Source organism: Typopeltis vanoorti, chromosome 2 (genome assembly GCF_054136105.1).
Source record: "Typopeltis vanoorti isolate ZY-2024b chromosome 2, IOZ_Tvanoo_1.0, whole genome shotgun sequence".
In the NCBI taxonomy this organism is placed as follows: domain Eukaryota; kingdom Metazoa; phylum Arthropoda; class Arachnida; order Uropygi; family Thelyphonidae; genus Typopeltis; species Typopeltis vanoorti.
Window position 1 is genome coordinate 135,984,468 of NC_143550.1, and position 24,144 is coordinate 136,008,611.

The following is a 24,144-nucleotide window of genomic DNA, read 5'->3' on the forward strand; positions in this document are numbered from 1 at the left end:
ATCAAGGTATGTACATAATTTTTCAACATTTTTTATTCTGCCATAATTGCCTTCTACACTCGCCCGTAATGTCCTAAATGATATATATACCCCTTTTGAGTTATGTTAGCCAATGTATTAAATATAAGGGACACTCCTAAACAAAAACAGGCTAAAATATAGCCATTAATTATATTAATCCAAGAAAGAAGACTGTGATGGTTTGGCCATGTGACCAGAATGGGAACAGAAAGATTACCAACTAAAGCCCTGTATACAACTGTGGAAGGTAAAAGATCCAAAGGGTGCCCCAGAATTAGATGGATAGACAAAATAAAAGCGGACCTGAAAACCAAATCACAACAAGCACCAAACCGGATAGAATTGTTCGGACTCTCCAGGGACAGACAGAAATGGAACGAGTTCATTAGACCTCATAATCATCCACATAGGTGATTGTAGAGAAAGAAGAGATCTTTCCATCTTATACAAATGTTTCTTTTCATTTCTCTCTACATCTCTTGATCTTTTCATTTAAGTTATAGATTCCCAGCTCTCCTGTAATGTCCTTATTTTTTAAATGGTTTGGTTTTGTGCATCCTTTAATTATACTTAAAAATGCCATTTCTGCTGCTGTATATTATTTTTCTTTGATCTTTCTTTTTAACAGTCAGTATTTCTGAACCATATAATAGAGTGGAGATAGCCATTACTTCATAAAATTTAATTTGAATTTCTTGTCTTGTGCTTCTTTTAATTGTTCCACAGATTTTATGAAATTTATTTTTATTATCTACAGCTTTGTAGATGATAAAATCTACAAAGATATATAGATATATTATTATGCAACTCAGATAATTAAAGTGTATCGCCGATTCTATTATGAGTATTTTTGATCTAATATTATCTTGACCTTTAAATGCCATGTTTTTTTGTTTTCTTTTGCAAAATTGGCTTATTTTATTTAACTCAAACTGATTTTTGAATATCATCTTCATTGTATCGATAATAGTTCTTCTGGTTAGCTGGAAACCCTGTTTATCGTTGATATTCTTATAATTTGATCAATATAAATATATATTATTATGATTCAGGCCTCCATAGAGTCAAAAGACTCATCGTGGGAAACCCTTCCTAGAAAACACGGTCTATCATACCACTCCTTGAACTCATTGACCATTCGTGTATTACAATAGAGATTGAACTGCCCACTCAGTCTCCAAAAGCTAGATAGGGTTAAATGGCCTCGTCTACTCCCTATAAGGGAATAAAAGACATTAGTTTATTATTATATTATTTATTTATTTCTGTAAAATATAAACCTTGAACTTTTGAAGATTTTACATTACTTTTAGAGAATAAATTACCTTTTCATCATCCAATAAAAAACTACAAACTTAACAAGTTATCATTAGTAAGTACAAAATCAGTACTAAATATAAAATTCCTGATATATACTGTTGGTGGTGGTGGGGGGGGGGACAGCATGTACAGGATATTAAGATAATAATACTACATGAAAAGTTTGCATCATCACTAACTTGTTGTCGACAACTTTCCTCTAAATAAATCTTTAATCAGTTGGAACTTCAGTATTGTCAGATCCTGTATTTTGGCGTTCTAAGACAACTTCGTACTATATCAATCCACATCTTGGTCTTCTTCTGAGTGTTTTCTGCTGCTCTGTCAACAAACATCTGTTTTGGTAACCTTTCTCCTGCTCTTTCTATTTAAGCAGCTTTAGATTAGCTTTGCTCATCCTTTCCTGAATGCTAACAATGTCAAGTTCTTTCCTAATATCTTCATTTTTAATATGCATATGCCACTGATGCTTTACTCTTTACTCTCATAAGTTTTTTTTTTTTTTTTCAGAAATGTCATATCCATATTCTCCAGTCTTTGATCAAACGTTTTATTTCTAACCCAGATCCATAAGTTAAAATCAGTTTCAATTCTATCTTGTATACACTTAGTTTAATGTTTTGACTAATTTCACTCCATTTGTTTATTGCCATATTTAATTTGCCATCTTCATGAAGTGCCTAAATAGCTGAAATGTTTACTTTTACTATAATTTTTCCATTAGGATGCAGCTGATGTTTTCAGTATATCTGTATGTATTCATAGTGTATGTTACTTTATTGCAGGTTTTCATGCCAAGTATATTGCAGCAGTTATTCAGTTTCATTAGGTAATTTTCAGACTCATACTGGGTTTATTTAAGAGTATAACATCCTCATAAAGTAAAGAGCTGAGATTAACATATCCAATTTTGATATTAGGACTTTCCTTCATAATGTGATTCTTATAGATGATGACCCTTGTGTACCTTGTCTCACACCTGATTTAACATCAAACTATTTTCTTGTACCTCTTTCAATTCTAACTACTGACTTACCACTCAAATTATGTATAACTCAATATGATGCCCTATTTATACCATATAACTGTAGTGTTCTATACAGCTTTTCTCTTGGCACCCTGTTGTATGCCTTTTCCAGATCCATAAAACTTAGAAATGATTTGTCTATCATTATCAAATTCCTGATATGTACCATCAAGGGGTGTACAGGACTGTACAGGGGTGCACAATGTCATTACTCCCTATCAATAATTTTCTAATTTTCCTTCAAATTAATTTGCTCTGTCAAGTTTCCAATATTATCAAATCATACATTGTGGTATTCAAAGGCACATCTGACTGTATCAGTCCACCTCGATCTTGGTAGATTTTGGTCTTCCTCTGGATATTTTTCCTGCCATCCTGTCAGAAAACACTTATTTTGCTAACCTTTCTTCTTTCATTATGTTTCCATACCATCTGAGATTAACTCTACTAACACATTCCTGAACATTAACAGTGTGAAGTTATTAACTAATATCCTCATTTTTAATGATTCTGCACTACTGGCATCTGTTTGCTCCTCTGAATCTTTCTTAGAACTCATATCTGTGATCTCCAATCTTTAATCACTGTTTTATTTCTATCCCCAGTTGGAAACCCCAATGTTAAAATTGTTTTGAACACTATCTTATATACAGCTAGTGTTTTGACTAATTCCTCTTTTATCCATATAAATTTATTCAGTTGACTTCTTACCATACCAGCTTTGCTAATGCTGTTACCTATTTTGATATTTAATTTGCCATCTTTACTAAAAATTGTGCATGAATAGTTGAAATTTAATTTGTTCTATAGATTCTCTAAATTTATCACCATATTTGTTCTATAGATACCAAATTTATCACCATAGTTATTCAATTTAGTCAAGAAATCCTGCAAATTTGTACTGCATTTATTTAGGAGTATAACATCTTCATGAAGTAGAGCTGAGATTAACATCCTCAATTTTTATATCAGGTTTAATGCCAATTTCCTTCATAATGTGATCCATATAGATGATGAATAACAGTGGAGATAATTTGTGCTTTTCCCTCACACCTGAATTCAATCTCCCTGTATCTCTTTTGAGTTCTAACTTATAACTAAGATTACATATTGCTCAGTATGATGTTCTATTTACACCATGTAATTGTTGTGTTCTGAACAGCTTTTCTCTTGGTACCTTGCTCTGTGTCTTTTCCATATCTACAAAACTTAAATATCCTTGTTGTATTTTCATGATTTCTCCACTGTTTGTCTTAAATTGAAAATCTGATCCTGACAACTTCTATTTGGCTTGAACCAGCTTGTTTTTCCTACAAATTTCCCTTCCACAATTTTTCTTAGCCTTTTATCAAACTTATATGCATAAATCTTACTAGGATTGTTCAGTGGGAAATTCCTCTGTAATTTCTACATTTAGTTTTATTTCTCTTTTTACTAGTGTGAGAGTCCTACTCCAGTCATCTAGAATTTGACCCTCTGTCAGGCTTTCAGAATTATGCAATAATCACTCTAAATATGAAGGTTATAAAACTTTTATACCTTCATATTTGAGCATTTCTTGTTGAATATCACCTGCTTCAGCTACCCTTTTCACATTTAAAGTTCTTTTATGGCTTTTTCTACTTCAAGTACTGATTATATCCTCCTGATTGCATTCCTTTTGAATATTTCTATTGCCATTCAGTTAGTCACTGCTTGTTTCATTTAGCAATCCCTCAAAGTAATTATCACAGACATCGCATCTCAAATGTCTTTTTTCATGTCACCGTTATCATAGCTGATTTCTTTTATAACACTCTTTCCTCCATTTCTAAGCTTTTTCAATAGCCTCTAAAATATTTTGCCATCTTCTTGGTCTTTCCATGCTTCTTTTACATATTGCCTTGCACTCTTACATTTTTCTCTGCATTCTTTCAGCAGATATGCTGATTTGTTTGCTGGGAACTTCTAGCATGTTCTGTTCTTTTCTATGATTGTCTCTAACTTACCGAGTCCATTATGCTGATCTGATTTTTCTGTCCTTTTAGACAACTTCACCTTTTAGCTGAATCAGTGTTTTCTTCAAGTCCGTCACTGAATCTCTGAAGGTTTGGTTCTTGTTTTCACTCTTTCATTTTTTCTTGAATAATTTTGTATATTTTGGGCTAGAGGTTACAACATAAGCTGCTCACAATAGTAGCTTGTGTTGTAATTTAGTGCTAGTGTAAAATTGGTGATTTTTATCTGTTTTATTGTGTTTTTCCCATAGAAAATTAATGTTTTATAGTATATTAGAGTAGATTTTCTTGTTTTTACAGTATTTAGTGTCTTTATAATATATTGTGATATTATAATATTAAATACAGCTGTAAAATAGTTTCAAAAACGCTGAAGAAACAGAATGCTAGCAAGAACAGCGAAGCAGCTAAATACAATATTTAAGAGTATATTGAAAATTATTTAATCTCCAAAATCACTAGGTTAAAGCAGATTATTAGAACAATGGGAATTACAGACAGTCGAGCAGCATTTAAAGAACATAGGGAGAATAAAAAAAGTTCAGCAGCAAAATGGAAAACAAAGCATGAAATCAGGTAAGTCAGTTGAAAGTTTATTTTTCACTTGGTTAGAGTATAATAAATTTAGTTTAATCCTTTATCCAAGTGTGAGCAAACAAAGTTTGCGCCTGAAAGTATCTTCAGGACTGGGGTAAGGTGGTACAACACCAGGGCAACTCGTTGCAAAGGTGGAGCAAGCTACCAACACTCCTGTCTCAATATCTCCTATAATGCAAAACACATCTCCTTGCGGATATGTCTAATGTTATGCATTAAGGGAAGGGCCACTACCCAGACTAGTTTCGACCTTTATTGAGGCTCCCACTGAAGAGACCTCAATAAAGGTCGAAACTAGTCTGGGTAGTGGCCCTTCCCTTAATGCATAACATTAGACATATCCGCAAGGAGATGTGTTTTGCATTATAGGAGATACTGAGACAGGAGTGTTGGTAGCTTGCTCCACCTTTGTAACGAGTTGCCCTGGTGTTGTACCACCTTACCCCAGTCCTGAAGATACTTTCAGGTGCAAACTTTGTTTGCTCACACTTGGATAAAGGATTAAACTAAATTTATTATACAGGTAAGTCAGTGCATAATAACAAAAATCTGGTAAGTAAAGTTGATTATAAAAAGAAGGATGCTATTTGGTATGGTGACTATCATAAAACATGCCATTTATGAGCAGGTTATAACATCAAGTTCTGGAGCAAAAATTAAAAATACCATATTTATTTCAAAATAACTTGCCCTCACGTATAACTTACACTCCTGATTTTACTTTACAGAAATAAATTAAAAAGTTTCACATGTACCTCGCACATGAAAAAATGTTTAAACACATTCATGTCGGTGTGATAGTAACTCGCTCACCATTGTAAACAACACACCGTCCCCAATAACCACTATAATGCAGGTGCAAGAAAAACAAGTAGTTTTATTGTATCACTGAATAAGATACAGAGATATTGCAGTCTGGGTAATATATTTTTCAACAAATAGTGCAATTAGAGACAACTGAGATAAAAACAGCACTAACTAATGAATCGTGTCCCCTCTCACAGTATCTAACTAAAAACTATTGTCCAAACATTTGTCTAAATTTTGAATTACATGAAATAAGTGTTTGTTTGATTTCATTTGAAATTTTCGATGTCATTAAGACAGATCACAAAGGCTAACTTCAAATAAACTTCTACTGCTGGATTGAACTAACATGCCTTATAATGTGCCTGTGGCTCCACCCTGCTAGCTTGATGCGGAAGTGGCAGCACACAAACAAACTGCAATAAAATTCAACCAAAGAAGTGAAACTTTGTGTCAGTTGAGCCTGCCTACGCGAAGTTGAAGTAGTACACAAGCGGTAATGAGAAGTTAATGAAAGAATAACCTGTTATCTTTTTTTTTAATTGTCTTATTTGTCATCTTCCTGTCTTAAGTTTCCCTTTCTAAAGAAAGACCATATTTACTGGTAGATACACAAACTGATTTAGATCATTCAGCTAGTCAGAAGTGGTGACATAAATCCCTTTGTGATTCAGGCCTATGTTATTTACTCTGAAGAATTACTTATATGGAAAATTAATCATCTTAAAAGAACTTTCTGTTCTGATGGCTTCAAAATATCAACAAATTATACTTAGCAATCATCAACCTAAACAGCCTTCTGATGAAAACATAATAGGATTATTCCATACATTAAAAACTTTAATTAAAAGTGGCTCATATTTTTAAAATATAAATTTTATTTTTCTGTCTCCTTATCTCCAGTTAAAAATCTTCTCTCCCTCATTCCTTTTACCAAAGACAAATTACATCCTTGATCACTGCCAGGTGTTTAAAGCATTCCATTTAAGCAAAATCCATTTATTTAGTAATTTCACCAATGTCTACATTGAAGGAAAATGCTAAATAAAATAAACGATAAGTATGATTTATTGTATAATTCATTTTTATAGTTTCAGAAATTATTGGCTGTAAATTATAAATTCTGAAAGGAAAAATTTTGTGCACTCAGTTACAGTAGGCATGTGTGCTCTCATTTTGATCGGTGTGTGCATGTGCACATACAGTTTAGAGGGAACATTGCACATGATCCTTTTATATCATCATCCTTAGAAAATCGTTTATTATTTAAGAAATCATGAGGGCTTTCTGCATCAACCAAAGCTTAATAAGAAATTCTATTTCTAACTTTCAGGAAATAGTTTTCTGAAAGACTTAAGATATAGTATATTTAATTTTCTGGCACTGTAATTAATTAATGATTAACAGATGTCACTTCCATCTAATTATGGATTTTTGTAATAAAAACAAAACAAAACTTGAGTTAATTGTTTACCTTCTCCGATGTGGTTCTTATGATGCTAGTGTAACACTAGAGAAATGTTAGTTGTAATGTTATAAATGAAGTCTAATTTTGCAAACAACTCTAATCCATTAAATTAATCCACAAACAGAAGTGACAATATTCTTCCTCCTGAGAACTTTGGTATTTCAATCAGCAAAATATTAAAATTGGCCAGACAAACTTAAACACAATACACTGGCCTCATATCCTTAATTGCTTCTGATGTAATTGAAAAAAAATGCATTCCTGCTCAACAACAATGGGGCATTCTCAGCACACAGCTGGCATTTTTGAAGAAATGACAGCTCACATATACAACCAGATAGGTCTAAGCTATCAAGTGACAGGAGCAGACATTCCCTTTTGCTGTCACACTCTGGATAATCTGTATTTGGAGATGCAAGTAAATCAGAGCAATCCTGTACGTGTTTTCATAATGTGTAGGCAGCTCGACACTATGAATTTTCATGAAATGGTTGCAGTTAATGAGTGTTTGTTAGCAATATTAATGTACTTGTTGATAGGCATGTACAAATCATATAGAACCTGGACTGTAGAGCAGTGGAAGAACCCATCTTGTGGAGTGATATTGATGAATGTATGCCTATGTATGGAGGATATCCAGAAATTTGCTACTACAATGCAAAAAATTGCATTGCGTTAGCAATTTTCTGGCAACCTTTACAACATTTTGCCATTTTGGTCCCTTCACTTCCATTCTCTGTCACTAAGATCCTCCAGATCCCTCATCTCCTTCACTTCCTAGAGCAAAGTTTCTCTGATGTGATGAAGCTGATTCCATCTTCTCTAGCCATGACTTAGACACTTGAAGCAACATCCCTGTTCATGTCAGAACGTCTTTATCTCTGCTCTTCCTAATTTAGTATAAACAGCAAGCAATTGAATATCTCCTCTCAAACTTTTAACTATATCATTGACATATAAATTGAACAACAGCGGTCCTAGAACAGAACCCTGTAGTACTCCACTTCCAAACCTTCCTTTCTTGGGACACTACACTTCCCATACACAATTGATTAAATGATCATCCATTTCCATCCTACTCAATTTCAACAGTAGTTCATCAGATGGTACTTTGTCAGATGTTTTAATAAAATCCATAAAAAGTACTGTATAAGCATTTCCTCTGTCCAATATACTAGTTACCCTATTATGAAATGTAACCAAACTACTGACTTTCCTTAAAAAACTCCATGCTACTCGAAGATTTCCATTATCAATCCACATTGCTGGGCTGGTTGGCCGAGTGGTTAGCGTATCCGCTCTTCAGCCAAAAGGCTGTGGGTTCGAATCCTGCCGTTGGCATGGATGTTTGTGATTGTCTGTGAAAATATTAATGGTGGTGGTCGGCAGTAGATGGCGTTGGTGTAGATGATGAAGATAGTTGTGGTTAGTGAATTGGTGGAGATGGAGAGTTGTAGAGTAGGTGTCCTCTCTCGATGAGCCTGTGGATTCCCTGGAGGTATTATGTAATAATCATAATAATAATAATAATAATTTGTATTCTAACCAGTCTCTCTAACACCTACGTCTGATCTACACTCTGCACTTGGACATGGATTTTCCCTTGTGCAGGGACACTATATTTCCTTCTTTCAGCTATTCAGGAACTATGCCAAGAACCCATCCATGATACTAGTGTACTATAGATTGACTAACCTCTTGTGGATGGGTTCTTCATAAAAATAAAGATGGCAATATCCCATCCTTTCCTCAGCCTTGATAATCAAAATTACTTAAAATTCTTAATACTTCCTAACCTTCTTTTCTCCTGGCTGTTGTTATTCAACACTATTTCTAACCCCTATCCCCTGAATGACTAACAAATACTCATTGCACATTTCCATTACATTTTTAGTGGATGTTACTCATTTTTTCTATCCTACAGAAGTCTTTCATCTTCACTTTTTTTGATATTCTGGGCATGGGCATTTCAGTAGTTTTGAAAGTAGGAATATGTTTTTAAATGAGGCTGGACAACTTGCTGAATAGACTGCATAACCAATTAAATGTTGTGGATGTTGTCAATCTTGAAATATATGCTTTCGATATGTGATTTCATGGTTGAATTCTGTAGCTGGTGAGGAATGCTTAAGTATTAATAAACTGCATTAAAATAAGATTTTTTTTTGTGTGTGTGCTGTAAGGGATCATAGAAAGTAAGTTGTAAATTTCCAAATTTAATTGGTAGATTTATGAACCTTAGTATTGATACAACGATCATATAAATTAAAATATATGATCGTTGTATTAATAAATCTATATATTAATCAAATACCTAGATTTGATTTATAACAGTTAAATTTAGAGTATCAATTTATCTTTTTCCTATTATTTTGTATTTAGTCAATGACTGAATTGACTAAATACAAAATAATATGTATTCTTCATTTCTAATCTCTTGAAATAACATTCAAGAGATTAGAAATGAAGTTATCCAGGTGGCTCAATCAGTAGGTTTCGGAAATATTAACAAAGAGGATCTAAGAAATTTATTAAATGCAGAAGATGATGGTTTTTCAGTGGAAGATTTAGAAAAACTTGTTAGCAACAAAGCCAAAGAAAATGAAGATGAAATTAAAGAAGTTCATGGAAAAAGTGTTAGCAACCAAAGATTTTAAAAGGTGCTTGAATGACATTGAAAATGGTTTAAATCTTTTCAGTGAAAATGATCCTGATTTAGGAAGAAGTGTTATTGTTAAGTGATCAGTGTTAAATGCAATAAATCTGTATAGGCAATTATTAAATGAAAGAGGAAAAAAAGGGTAAATAATCAACTTTAGACTCGTATTTTAAAGTGTCATGATTTTATCTTCGTTAGGTATATAGTATTGACTTTTTTTAATAAAGCCTTTCTTTTTTTAAAAAAAAGTCTTTCATTTTCTTTACGTACAAACGTATCCCTATTATGGCCATAGTATTTTTACCTCTGAGAACGAAGTTTCGCTTAATAAAATAATTTTATGGAACACATCCTCTTCGTTAATCGAAGTATGGCTGTATGTGGTTTTAGTTTTCAAAATGTAGTTCTCTCATGCTTAATCATAATTTTAGAATCAAGAATTGAATATATATTTCTAAATTTCACCAAAGAAAATTTCTGTCTAAAACTAAAAATAAATGGTTGTCTGAATTTTATTTCCTCTCAGAAATAGTGTTCAAAGCTGAGTATATTGGTGTTAGATATTTTATTTATATGATTTATACTTAATTAGTTTGTTATTGCTGATTAAATCCTTTCTTATTCAAAACCTTACTTAATTAAAATCCTACCGGCTGTTTTATTCTTATGTCGTTGCTTTCTCTATATTTTACTTCTGTTCTATCTTTCTATTGCTATTTTGTTTTTTCAGATATCGGGCCTGATATGCTTACATCTAGGATTGTTTCCTCTTCGGATACTGGCAAATTTCTATTTTGCTGCGCCAGCCAGTATCCTATAGTAGAAAAGGTTCCTGCTCAGGGAGACAATACTAGACTCTTAGCCGTTCTCACACACTACTTTACTTTAATGCTGCTGTATAGATTCAGTCTGCAGTCGTGACCAAAATCTATAATTATATACTCTTTCTAATTCCTTCCTGCCAAAATATGTTCTATTTTTATAAAGGGTAGTTTGGAAATTGTAATCAGGCATGACTCGGGTTTAGGTAAATATGACATGTTTATTGGAATATTTAAATAGAATACACAAAATTCATACACTCAATTATGACTCAATATTAAATGAAACTCGAGTTAAGAGGTTAACATATTCTAAATTAATTAAAGATTAACTTATGAAACATCGTAAAACACAGTAATTGAAAATTGGGATGGATTGCATATGATATGAAGATAAACTAAAATTCCTTTCTGTAATGCTATTCATAAAATAATATAAACAACATTCTAATGTTACTCAGTTACTAAAATCCACAATTCTGATCTCATTAAGTTAATCCTATCACATACAATTACAAAAGATCTCTTCCAAACAATTCTTCTTACTCTCTCAAAGGAGGTTAACTTTCTAATTAGAGACTGTCCACAGAGTTCTTTAGAATACTGTCCTTAATTTCACATTCACAAACAATTTTCTCTCTTCTAATGAATTTTATACACAAAATAGAGTAATTTTACCTTACCGAACTTTTTCAGCATCTTTCAGCACCACATGTACGTCTGGTTACTTCTTGTCTATTGGCTGTCTATACGCCAATGTAGGGGTTATGCTATCTTCATTATTTCTGCTGACTTAAATCTTTGCGTTTCAGAAACCACTCGATGGGACTTCTCAGCGACAGCTTGATTCTGCTACGACTGGAAATTTTTGCCTTCAGCTCTGCATAGAATCCTTCTCCATTTTCAAGAAAATGCTGTCTGACATCTTATCTTAGCACAGACACTTCATCCCCCCCCCCTTTATGCTACCTTCCGCTAACTTCCTAGCCACCAAACAGAAAAAAAATACAACAAACTGAGATCCTCAATATGGCACCCATCCCCTTATATTCTTCATTAGAGTGCCCTCTTTTTCCTCAGTCCTCTTTGCACACGACCCATATCTTTTCATCCCTTGCTTTTTCCCGATGCTGTTATGCTCTTGTATTCCCAGAATTGGCGTCAATATACGTTCCGCTTAAGCTACTACCGCCAGCGTTACGCTGTACACATGTAGTTTTATACCTTCCAAGAATTATTATTTAGTAACTATTTGATGACTCGCAGCTAATTTTACACAGCTTAAGTGAGGTTTAAATTAAGTCAGATTATCCCTCTTTTCAGACATACTCAAATAAAATATTAATATGAACACAACAGATTAAATATATCATACATGAAATAAGGAATGCAAATTTTATACATAAAATGAAGAAGTTTCACTTTTAATTTTAGCTGATGTGCAGGTATTTCTCTTTTTTTGTAAGTTTAGTATGTTGGATTCTGAATGAATGATTTCTTTGCAAGATTCCTTCATTCATGATCTAACATTGGCAATAATATATATATATATATATATATATATATCATTATCATCATGCATATCAAGGATTTAGGCCTAGCATTGCCTGTTCCAGCCTTAGAAGTCATCGTTGAATCATTTAAGAGGACGTCCTGGTTTTCTTTTTCCTAATGGCTTGTACTTTAATTGGTAATCTTTCTATTTTCATTCTTTGAACGTGTTCCATCCATTTATGTTATTATTTTTTTATTACTGATTCTTGTTTAATTCTTTCATAATTTCTTCATTTCTTTTGTGATCAAATAGAGTATACCTTGCAGTTTTTCTCATAAACTTCATTTCTGATGTTATTAATCTTTGTTTGTCTTTTTGTTTTATTGTCCAGATTTCACTTCCATACAATAAGACTGGTAGGGCTAATGTATTGTATACTTTTAGTTTGATTTAAATATAGAGTTAATTACACTGTTATTTTTAAATATTTTGCAATTTTTACTTTTATATCTTTTTCATTTTCGTATGTGATCATGCATCCTAGGTAGTTAAATGAATTCACCTGTTCTAAGATCTTGTTATCTATTACTATCTTAGTTCTTCCTGGATCTTGTCCTTTAAAGGCCATAGTTTTTGATTTTTCTGTTGATATTATCATACCATAATCTTTGGCTATCTCATTTAGATCTAAAATAGCTTTCTGTAAGTTATTTTCAGAATTTGTAATCATTATTTGGTTGTCAGCAAAAAGAAGAGTGTTTAAATTCACAGTAGGAGAAAGTTTAATACCTTGATGGAAATTTTTATTCCATTTTATTATTAATTCATTTAGGTAAATATTAAAAAGAGTTGCTGAGAGGGGACATCCCTGTCAGAATCCTTGGTTTATCTCTCTTGTATATGATAGCTCATGATTTAATCTTATTTGTATTTGATTATTTTCATATATACCTATGATAGCTTTTAGGATATTATTTTGATATTTGTCTTTCTTTTAATATGTTAAATAAAATGAACCTAGCTTATTTTCTTCAGGTGATTTTCCGTTTCTTATTTCTTTCAGGCTGATTTCTAATTCTTCTTTAGTTATTTCCTTTTCATTTTCATTAAATGTTTGCCGGTTGTCTTTTTTAAAATATTGATCCGTCCACAATTCTGTGTAGAAATTTAGAAGTTCTAATTTCAATTCAGTGTTTCAAAATCTTATATGCATTGGGTCTTATTTTATATAAATCATGTTCTAAATTAGAAACAAATTTGTTCCATGATTCTCTGTCTTTTTCTGACTTCTCTTTTAGCTATGGCTCTTATTCTTTTATATTCTATTTCATCTTCTAATCTTTTACTGTTTAACCATTTATGATAGGCTTCTTTTTTCATTTTGATTATTTCTTTGATTGTATCATCCCATATCTTCAGTTTTTTCCATTTATTGAATTTTTTGGTCTTCCCTAAGCTTTCATTTGCTGCTGCATTTAGTATCATTTTTATATTAAGCCATTCTATTTCTATTTCTTCATTTTGTTTTATTTTATCTAGATATTGGTTAATTCTTTGTTCATATAGCCATTGTATATTTGTGTCATTTAAGTTTTATAAACAAATGTTTTAAATTTTCTTTCTGTTCTTGTTACTTGTAGCCATTTAGGTGGTAATCTTAATTTTATTTTAACAAGGAAGTGGTCACTGCTTATTTCATATCCTCTGTGAACTCTAACATCTAACGAAAACTTGCATGTCTTTTCATTTAAGATAAAATAATCGAATATTGTCCATCCTCTTGCTGCCCAAGTATATTTATGTATGTCTTTATGTTTATAGATAGAATTCATTATTTTTAGGTTATTATAAACTACAAAGTCAATCAATTTTTTACCATTCCTGTTTAGAGTATGTTCTCCATATATTTCTATATTATTATTAATTTTCATGTTTCCAATTCTTGCATTTGTCTCCTGCTAAAATTATGTAATAATTTTTATTTATTTTATTATATATGTTTTGTAGCTGATTATAAAAATCAATATTATCCTGTTCTCTTCCTTCTTCTGGGGCATAAAAACCAATTATTGTTAAATAACCTGTATCTATTTTTATTCTAGCTTCTATTATTCTTTCATTCCATAATTTATAATGTTTTAACTGTTTTGAAAGGGTGTTATGAATCCAAATCATGACTCCTGCTTGTGCTCTTTGGTCACTGTCAACTCCACTGTATATCGCATTAAAATTTTCGGTTCTCATGGTTCCTTTTAATTTCTTTTTTGTTTCAGTGATTACTGCTATTTTAAAATTTCCTTCATTTAATATTTGGTCTAATTCTATTTCTTTATATGCTATTCCTATTACATTCCAGTTTGCTATATGTATTATATTTTGTCATTTCCATTTTTGTTTTACCTTTTCCATTCCAGGGTCATTTTCCATAGATTCATTCTGATTACCTTTTTCTGTCAGCTTAAAAGTAGAATAGCCTGACGATGGAATAGTTCAGTGGTAGGGTTGCTACCTTAAAGCTTCTGAACTAGCCTTCTTCGAAATTTAAATCCATAGGAGGAATAGGGTATATTGAAGGGGAAAAAGTAGATTATAATGGAATAGAGTAGAATTATAGTAAAGGTTTATAGAGAAGACATAGTTGTAAGACCAGAAATGGAAAGACCCCATGACCCTCGAGTACTCTAATAGCATAAGGGTCATAAAATAAGAAGAGTTGGCTGATAAGGCCTTATAGGAAAGATTAAATTGAGTGAATCTTCCCCAAAATAGAAGAAAAAGAGAATAGATCCAGCTAGAGGTCCATGGGAGTGCCACTTCCCTTACAATCAAGATGATTGCTCCTTATGGCCCTGTTGGTCCACTAGTCCTTATTCAGTATATTCGCCACCCAGGGGGCGTGCTCTCTAGGGGTTACAGGTCTCCCGATATACACACACACACATACAATTAACCAGAGTTCCTGAGGTATATCTTCAAACATTTGTACTTTATGATATAATTGAAACTGAGGATTAAGGAAGTTGCTCTATAATAACTTAAGCCTAGCTAATCAATCTGTCAAAATCACTGAAATGTTTAACATGTAATTTATTAGTTGTTAAAGAATTATGAATTAAAACTTATTAATTCTTTGTTATGAGCTGATTAATATCTTACTTTTTTTTTTTTACCTAAAAATCTGAAAATTTTTAAAAAATCTTGATTTTTTATTGATAAATAACTTTACTAATTTTTACTATATACTTTTTGATAATGTAATTTTAAGGTCACAGAGCCCACACAGTGTATGTTGGGTTACATGTACCTGGATATAGGAGGAGAAGCCATCATAGAAGACATCGGCACCATCACCATCGCAATGGGCACAAAAGAAAAGAAGATGGGATGTCTGCAGATTATGGTAATGAGCTGCATAGACCAGGTGTGTGCTTAAAATCATAAAAATATTTCTGTTAGTGTTGCTTTTCAAAAATCATAAATTGTTTTATTATTGCCGACTGCAAGAGGAAACAAGCAGTACTCTGAGCTGCCATTTTTTAAATTGATTTTATATTATATTATACAAGTTGTTGACCTTTGCTGAGATATTTAATTATTGATGCTAACATAATTAGCATGTGTCAATTACATCCATGTAAACTATTGAGTATTACAAATTGCAAGAAGTAGTGTTGTATTTGAACTGTGCTAAGAAAAGTTTTTTGTACTTTTAAAATTATATTGTGTAGCTTATTGTAATAGTACATTTATATAACAGCAAAACAGGATATAGCTATTGTCCTGTGATATTAAAATTTTAATTTTATTGCAGGAAGAAAGTGCATACCAGCAGTGTGGAAGGTTTCAAGTCAAATATAGTTTTCCCCTAGATTTTTCATAGTGGATACACTGCACAATTACACGTGTCAAAAAATGTGAAAGCTTAATGGACTGTTAGATTGAATGAGAAGAAGGAAAGTATCACTGTGTGAGACAAGCATCGCTAGAAGTATAAAAGTCAAGTGGATATTAGATCCAGCATTATTTCAAAGCCGAATATAGAAACTATGAAAGTTTCATAAAAATAAGTTGACCAAAGAGTTTGCGGGAATACTCCCACCAGCATTTATGAGTCGCCTTAGTACGGACCACTTTATAAAACATGCATGCTGCCCAGGCATCCATATATTTGCTTTCTAATTTGGCCCATTTTTTAAGGTTTCACTGGCCTGACAGCTGTTTCGAACTGGTAAGTGTCAGCGGGCGTATTTCCGTAAGCTCTCTGGTAACTTATTTTCATTAAACTTTCATAATTTCTACATTCGGCTTTGAAATAATGCTGTATCTAATATCCATTTCATTTTTATAATTATAATGTGGAAAGGGATTTGAAGAAGTTGTTGCAGAAGGTGAAGGATAATAGTGGTGCTGGGAAAGTGGTTAGTATATTGCCTAGATATGATGCTAATGAATTGAGTAAGAGAGCAATGATAATGAATGACAGGACAATTGAATTTTTTCAGGCAAAGGGATATGCAGTTTGTTGATGTGAATAAGCTGGAATAAAGTTGATTGATTCGATTTGAATGGTTTTGTTGTTGGACATTTGGAGTGAGCGTTGTTTGCTAAGAGTACACAGAGTCAAGATAAAATTACTATGGCTAAGGATTAGAGACAGTTGTGGAAGGACATGAAAAAGGTGGCTACAAAAAAAGTGAATAAGTGATTATGGTAGGGCAGAGTAATGTAATGCGTAAAGGTGGGAATAAGAACGATATAAATGGAAATCATAGTCAAGATCAGGAAATCTTGGGGGTTGCTTCATCAGACAGAGAGAGAGATAGAGAGAGAGAGGTGTACTAAAGAAACTTGAATACATAATGATGGTGTTGGTGGGATGCCTCAAAACATGTGGAGTTGTCATGTTTGTATACTAATTTAAGAAGTATGGTCAACTTACTTTTATGAAACTTTCATAGTTTCTACCCACATATACAAAATGACAAAAGTGATATCAGGACTGTGGAATATTGGCTGTGCAGTTGTTGCGGGAATTTAGATTGTAGAGTTTATGGGGGGGGGATGTAATATGCTGGAGACCTTCAAGTTAGTGAAGGGATCTAAAATTAATATAGAAGGGATCATAAAAAGAATGGGAGGGTGAGAATAGAAGAACAAAAGGCTGTCCTTAGAAGTTGTGTAAAGATGCAGTGAAATATGGAAGGAGAGTGTGAAGAGTAGCTATTTTACATGGAGAGTGGTTGGCTAGTAGAATGCATTGCCAGAGTGTATTGTGAATTTAGGAAGTGTAAACGATTTCAAAGTTCAACACAATAGATATATTGCTAGTCAAGTGAGCCTCCCATGGTGAGTCAACTGATTCCATTCCATGGAAATTACTGTAATAATAATAATAATAAAAGAGAAAATAAATTATTTAATATAAAAATACTTTTTATGATAAATATCTCATGACATCATCAGAATGAACACACAACAAAAGGGCTGTTACATGCAGTGAAAATGAAATGAATACAAACATTACAAAGTTCATTCTTTCTTTCTGTTGCTTCCAAGACAGCAATATATTAGAAAAATGCAGAACAATACATAAACAATCAGGCAATAGAATGCAAAAGCTTGTTACATAAGCGCGCGCGCGTGTGTGTGTGTGTGTGTGTGTGTGTGTGTTCTGCATAAAAATACTTATACATAAAAAAATAAAATTATAACATTTGCATAAGAATTGTATATACATATTAAAATTATTCATGAGATTGGTAATGATAGTCCAAGTTAACCATTTTTCCAAACATTAAAATTTTTAAATCATAAAGAATGTTATGAAACTACAAATACCTTGAAAGGACTTGTGTGAAGAGCTTTTGTATTGTTTCAAAGGCACCTGTGGCTAGTAGAAACTCCATTTTGCAAGAGCAGATTTTTTGTTTAGGTTGGCCAAAATTGAGGCCTACAATAAGACGCACATCTGGCCTGAAATAAGGAAGAAACATGGACTTAGATATACTAATATGGAAATCCCTTTCATCCATAAGGAGTACTGCAGATTTAATTTCGCAGGTGAAAGTCCTCAACTTTGTAACATTGTCTTGTTCAACATGTGGACAGACTTATGTTTTCGTTGTACGTGTTATTTTTTTAACGGTATATGTTAGAACACAGAAAAATAAGTAAATAATTAATTTATTAACTTATTGCTGATATTTTGTTGGTGTTATAACCAGCATCTTCAAAGCACAAAAACATAGTTTGTCACAATATGCGAGACTATAACAACATGGTGTAATCAACAGTTAAACAAAATTGTAGCAGTAACACAAAGACTAGAGTGCTGATTTTGGTGCCCTCTATCTGGAAAAAATAAATAAATAAATAAAAAAATTGCAGCTATCACATAAGACTAGAGTCCTAAACAGAGAAAAAAACCAGTACTAGTTTTTTCTTAAGATGACTGCCTCCCAGATTTTAGGCAAATTTATACAACCATATTTGTTGAGATTTGGAGTGTGTTTCAGGGCTTCTGTTGCCTCTAAGAACAATCTCTCTGACTTGTAAGAGCTTCTGTGCAGTACTTTTGTGTTCTTCTAGTTGATCCTGTGTGCAGGGGTATCCAGAGTATGGTCTGCTAGGCCCGACTTGCCATAGTGATAATCCCAGGTGTATCTTTTGTGTTTGTTGATGCGGATGTTCACAGTTCTTCCTGTTTGACCGTAGTAGGCTTGATTACATGAGCAGGGTACTTCATAGACTCCTGGATGTGATAAAGGGGAAATGCTGTCCTTGGGTGAGTGGATAAGGGTTGCTAATTTTCTCCACGGTCTGAATGTGGTGCGTAGTTCATGTTTATTAAGAATTCTTGAAATCTTTTCAGATGTGCCTTTAACGTATGGGATGGTGACTGTTTTGTTGTAGTTGTCTGTGGTGGATAGTGGGAGGGGTTTCTTAGGAGAGTTTAGTATTTTGTTTATCTTATGGGGATTATAGCCATTGGCCAAGAAGGTGTGGCATAAGTTCAGCAGTAAGAGTATTGTCATTAGAACAGATTGCTCTCGCTCTGTGGGTTAGCATTTTTAAAATGTCATATTGTTAAGAAGTGTGATTGTTTGTGTAAATATCTCCTTGTATTTTGCCGTGACTCCCAAACAAGTTCCAAAAGCCAAAATAATGGCGTCCATCGAATGGAGAATATACGACCTGCCTTCAACAATAGCCAACAACATATGTTTAGAAGTGGCCAACATCCTAATCAAGTCTAAGCCTCCCAAAAATAATATCTCGCATAAGGAAATCATTGCTGTAAAAGAGCTACAGAATAATCAGAATAATAGCCAGATTATCATGACAAAAGCAGACAAAGGGAACACAGCCGTGGTGATGGACACAACAGAATATGAAAAGAAAACACACACACACACTATTACAAGATCAGTCAACATACAAAATTATAGATCGCAATCCCACCAACACACAAAAGAATAAGGCACGTAAATTATTGAAACAAGTCACTTCCTGGCCCAAAGACACAGTAAACAAACTCAAGCCCTTCCATGTTAAAACACCAAAAATTCACAAACAAGGTACACCCTTACGTCCAATTGTGGACAGTATAAATAGTCCCACATACAAACTGGCTAGACATTTAGCTAAGCTACTAGCCACTCTCACAAACAATCCTCCCTCCTTTGTCAAAAATTCAGCCCACCTAAAAAGCATTTTACAACACCATACCCTAAAAAGCTCAGACCTTAATGCTAAGCTTTGATATCACCTCACTATTCACAAATGTACCACTAATAGAAACCCTCAATCTATTGAAGTCGCACTTCCCCCCTGATATATTGGACCTATTCAAATTCACAATACATGCAGGATATTTCACGTGGAAAGGGAAAATATACAAACAAAGATGGGACAGCCATGGGCTACCCCCCTTTCTCCCCCAGCCAACTTTTACATAGAACACCTGGAAAAACTAGCAATCAAAACATCACACCAACACTTTGGCTATGCTATGTTGATGATGTGCTTGCTATTTGGCCACATGGCCCAGAGACATTGAAAACATTCTTAGCGCATTGAAATAGCCAAATCCAAAAATCCACTTTACAATGGAACTGGAAGCTAATAACTGTCTGCCCTTCCTGGATACACTTATCACACGTCTTCCAGATGGTTCCTTATCATTTTCAGTTTTTAGAAAATCCACACATACAGGGAGATATTTACACAAACAATCACACCATCATCCTTCTCAACAATATGGCATTTTAAAAACGCTAACCCACAGAGCAGGAGCAATCTGTTCTAATGACAATAATCTTGCTGCTGAACTGGCTCACTTATGCCACACCTTCTTGTCTAATGGCTATAATCCCCATAAGATAAACAAAATACTAAACTCTCCTAAGAAACCTCTCCCACCATCCACCACAGACCACTACAACAAAACAGTCACCATCCCATATGTTAAAGGCACATCCGAAAAGATTTCAAGAATTCTTAATAAACATGAACTACGCACCACATTCAGACCGTGGAGAAAATTAGCAACCCTTATCCGCTCACCCAAGGACAGCATTCCCCCTTATCACATCCAGGAGTCTACGAAGTACCCTGCTCATGTAATCAAGCCTACTACGGTCAAACAGGAAGAACTATGAGCATCCGCATCAACGAACACAAAAGATACACCTGGCATTATCACTATGGCAAGTCGGGCCTAGCAGACCATACTCTGGATACCCCTGCACACAGGATCAACTAGAAGAACACAAAAGTACTGCACAGAAGCTCTTACAAGTCGGAAAGATTGTTCTTAGAGGCAACAGAAACCCTGAAACACACTCCAAATCTCAACAAATATGGCTGTATAAATTTGCCTAAAATCTGGGAGGCATTCATCTTAAGAAAAAACTAGTACCGGTTTTTTTCTCTGTTTAGGACTCTAGTCTTATGTGATAGCTGCAATTTTTATTTATTTATTTATTTTTTTCCAGATAGAGGGCACCAAAATCAGGACTCTAGTCTTGTGTTACTACTACATTTTTGTTTAACTGTTGATTACACCATGTTGTTATAGTCTCGCATATTGTGACAAACTGTGTTTTTGTGCTTTGAAGATGCTGGTTATAACACCAGCAAAATATCAGCAATAAGTTAATAAATTAATTATTTACTTATTTTTCTGTGTTCTAATATATACTGTAAAAAAATAAACAACATTGTCTTGTTCAGTTGCTTTCTAAGGACTTTCCTGCTAACATCTTTAATTTATTTGATTTTGTTATATACTCTGGTTACTTTTTGTATAATCATGCACAAGCATGTGGAAGGTTGTGCTATGAGTTTCTGTTCACACTGCTGTTATCTGATTAATTATCATATGCATTGAAGAATGTTCTTCTCTGTTTGACCATACTTTAATGATGAATTAGACTTTTTTAGTTCAAATTAATATCCTATTTTCCTAGGATGGCATTTACATTTAAAAAAAGATAATAAAGGAGTCCTTTCTTTCCTTGATGCATTTGGTCACTGAGAAGTTGATTGCTCTCAGCATTTCTGAGAAACTTGCATATACTAGAAGATACATTCTCCAGGATTTAATGTGTTGCTCTTCAAAACAATTTGGAATTGTAAAAGCACAGACTATGTGTAATCTACTCTTCTGAGGATTCTCTTTGGTAAATCATGATCCTGAGTGGTGACTTTCCATCCAAATTACAGCTCATCTTGGATAATTAACTCTTTCTTTTAGCACATCATCAGATATTAAGAAACATTTTATATTAAGACATTCTGAATGCATCATTGGTTCTTAAAAAAAAAATAAGAAATAAAAAAAAGGTGATTTCCAGATGACATACAAGCTTTTAAAGATTTCTTCATTCCTGTTTTCCACTCTTTCCACTAAAAATAAACTTACTCTCTTAATTTACAAAAGAGTTTATTAGAATCCTTATTTCACCTCGTGGATATTGCAGCCATCAGTTTTCTTCAACCTGAGAAATCTGCTCTTGCAGAATGGAGTTTTTACTAGCCACATGATCCTTTGGAACAAAACAAAATTTCTTCATACAAGTCTTTTCAAATTTGAGAGACTCTTCAAATCATCCTAATTTGAATCGCAATGATGGTTTAAAAACGTAAATTTGGAAGTAGTGAACTTGAACTGCTACTCTAATGGGATGAATATTTTTAATACATATATGCAGGGCTCGGCAAATACACTTGCCCGTGGTGAATAGATTTTCCCAGCTAGTGAGTAGCTGCGGACTGGACAAAATAGCATATTTTTTAATTTAATAAAAAAAACTTGAAACAAAATCTTGTGAACTTTAAAAAAAAAAAAACACTGATGCAGTGCAACTAATCACTTTATGGAACTCCTACTAATTTATTGAGACATATTATTAAAAAAAAAAAATGGAGGGCTTTTGGCAACTATTTTTTGTGTAGTGAGTAAGATTTTGCATAATTTGCATACTTATATTTGCTACGGTAGTAAAGTGGTTTCTTTCTTCTAGCGTATTCTGTGGTGGGTATCTATTACATGGTCAGCAAGTCCTGAGTGGCTGTATTGGTGAAACCAGATTTAGTCTTTGTGTTCGGATATCCTGATATTAGCTGTCCTGCCTGTTTGGCCATAGTAGGACAGTTTAGAACTGCAGGGGACCTGGTATATTCCATGTAGGTCTAGGGGAAATGGCTGGCCTTTGGTGGAGCAGATAAGGGATGCCAATTTCTTGTATGGTTTGTAACAGGTAGTCAGGTCATATTTTTTTAGGATTTTTGTTAGCTTTTCAGACATGCCCCAGATATAAGGAATGGTGATAGATTTAATGTAATCTCTTTTATGAAGGGGGGGTTAGCTGGTTTTAATATTCTGGATTTTTTTTTTTTTTTTGGGGTGGGAGTTGTAGCCATTGGCTAAGAAGGTGTTAAGGATATGGTTATGTTCAGTAGTTAGGGCATTGTTATCTGAGCAGATTAATTTAGTCCTGTTATATAGGATTTTTATAATCCCATACTGTTGTGAGTGGGGGGGGGCTGATTGCTGGTGAATGTATCTACCTGTATGGATTAGTTTTCTGTAAACAGAGAAAGCCAGAATCCTTGCAGAAGGAAAACAACAACAACAGTCTCCCTTTCCTAGACACTGATTACACCTCAGCCTGGTGGATCCCTGACATTCTTAGTTTACAAAAAACCTATACATACAGGTAGATACATTCGCCAGTAGTTAACCCCACCCCCCATCAATATGGATTATAAAAACCTATGTAACAGGACAAAATTAATCAGTTTGGATAATAGTGCTGTAACTACTGAACTTGACCATATCCTTAACACTTTCTTAGCCAATGGCTAATCCCTAAAAAGTCCAAAAAAATCTTAAAGCCATATAACTTCCCCCCTCTTTAGCAACTTTCAGAGCTGAGGCAGGACAGTCAATAACATGATATCTGAACATAAGGACTACATTCAGTTCCACCAATATAGTCACTCAATACTGGCTGACCATGCTTTGAACATCCATCACAGTACATGCTAGAAGAAGGCCACTCTATTACACTGCAGCAAATATAAGTATGAAAGACTAATCCTCGAATCTGCCTCAGCTCTGAAAATCTTTCCAAATCTCAATAAATTTGGGTGCATGAGACAGAGGGAATCTGAGGTCAATTTGATTTCATTATAGTTTCAGAGCGTGTTTCAGTTAAAGACATGACTGTTCTTCCTCTGGTTGGTGACAGTGATCATGGTATTGGTTGCTGGACGGGAAGAATATCAACAGTGCAGTGTGGAAGCATTTAAAAAATATTTGAATGATGCAGTATCATAATGTGTCTCACGAGTTCGAAGAATAAATAGGGTTGGAGTCAAATGGATGTGTAATCTTATCAGACCAGAGATTTGTGAGGAAAGGACC

The 24,144-nt window shown here is 33.6% G+C and overlaps 1 protein-coding gene across 3 annotated transcripts in view; it reads left to right on the forward strand.

Annotated features, from left to right (window-relative positions):
- Positions 1-24,144, forward strand: part of Ndae1 (Na[+]-driven anion exchanger 1) — a 511,154-nt gene that overhangs the window by 122,976 nt on the left and 364,034 nt on the right. For all 3 annotated transcript variants that reach the window (XM_090413203.1, XM_090413196.1, XM_090413188.1), the window contains one exon: positions 15,478-15,633. In XM_090413203.1, coding sequence (XP_090269329.1) covers positions 15,478-15,633 — 156 coding nt within the window. The remainder of the gene's footprint in view (positions 1-15,477; positions 15,634-24,144) is intronic.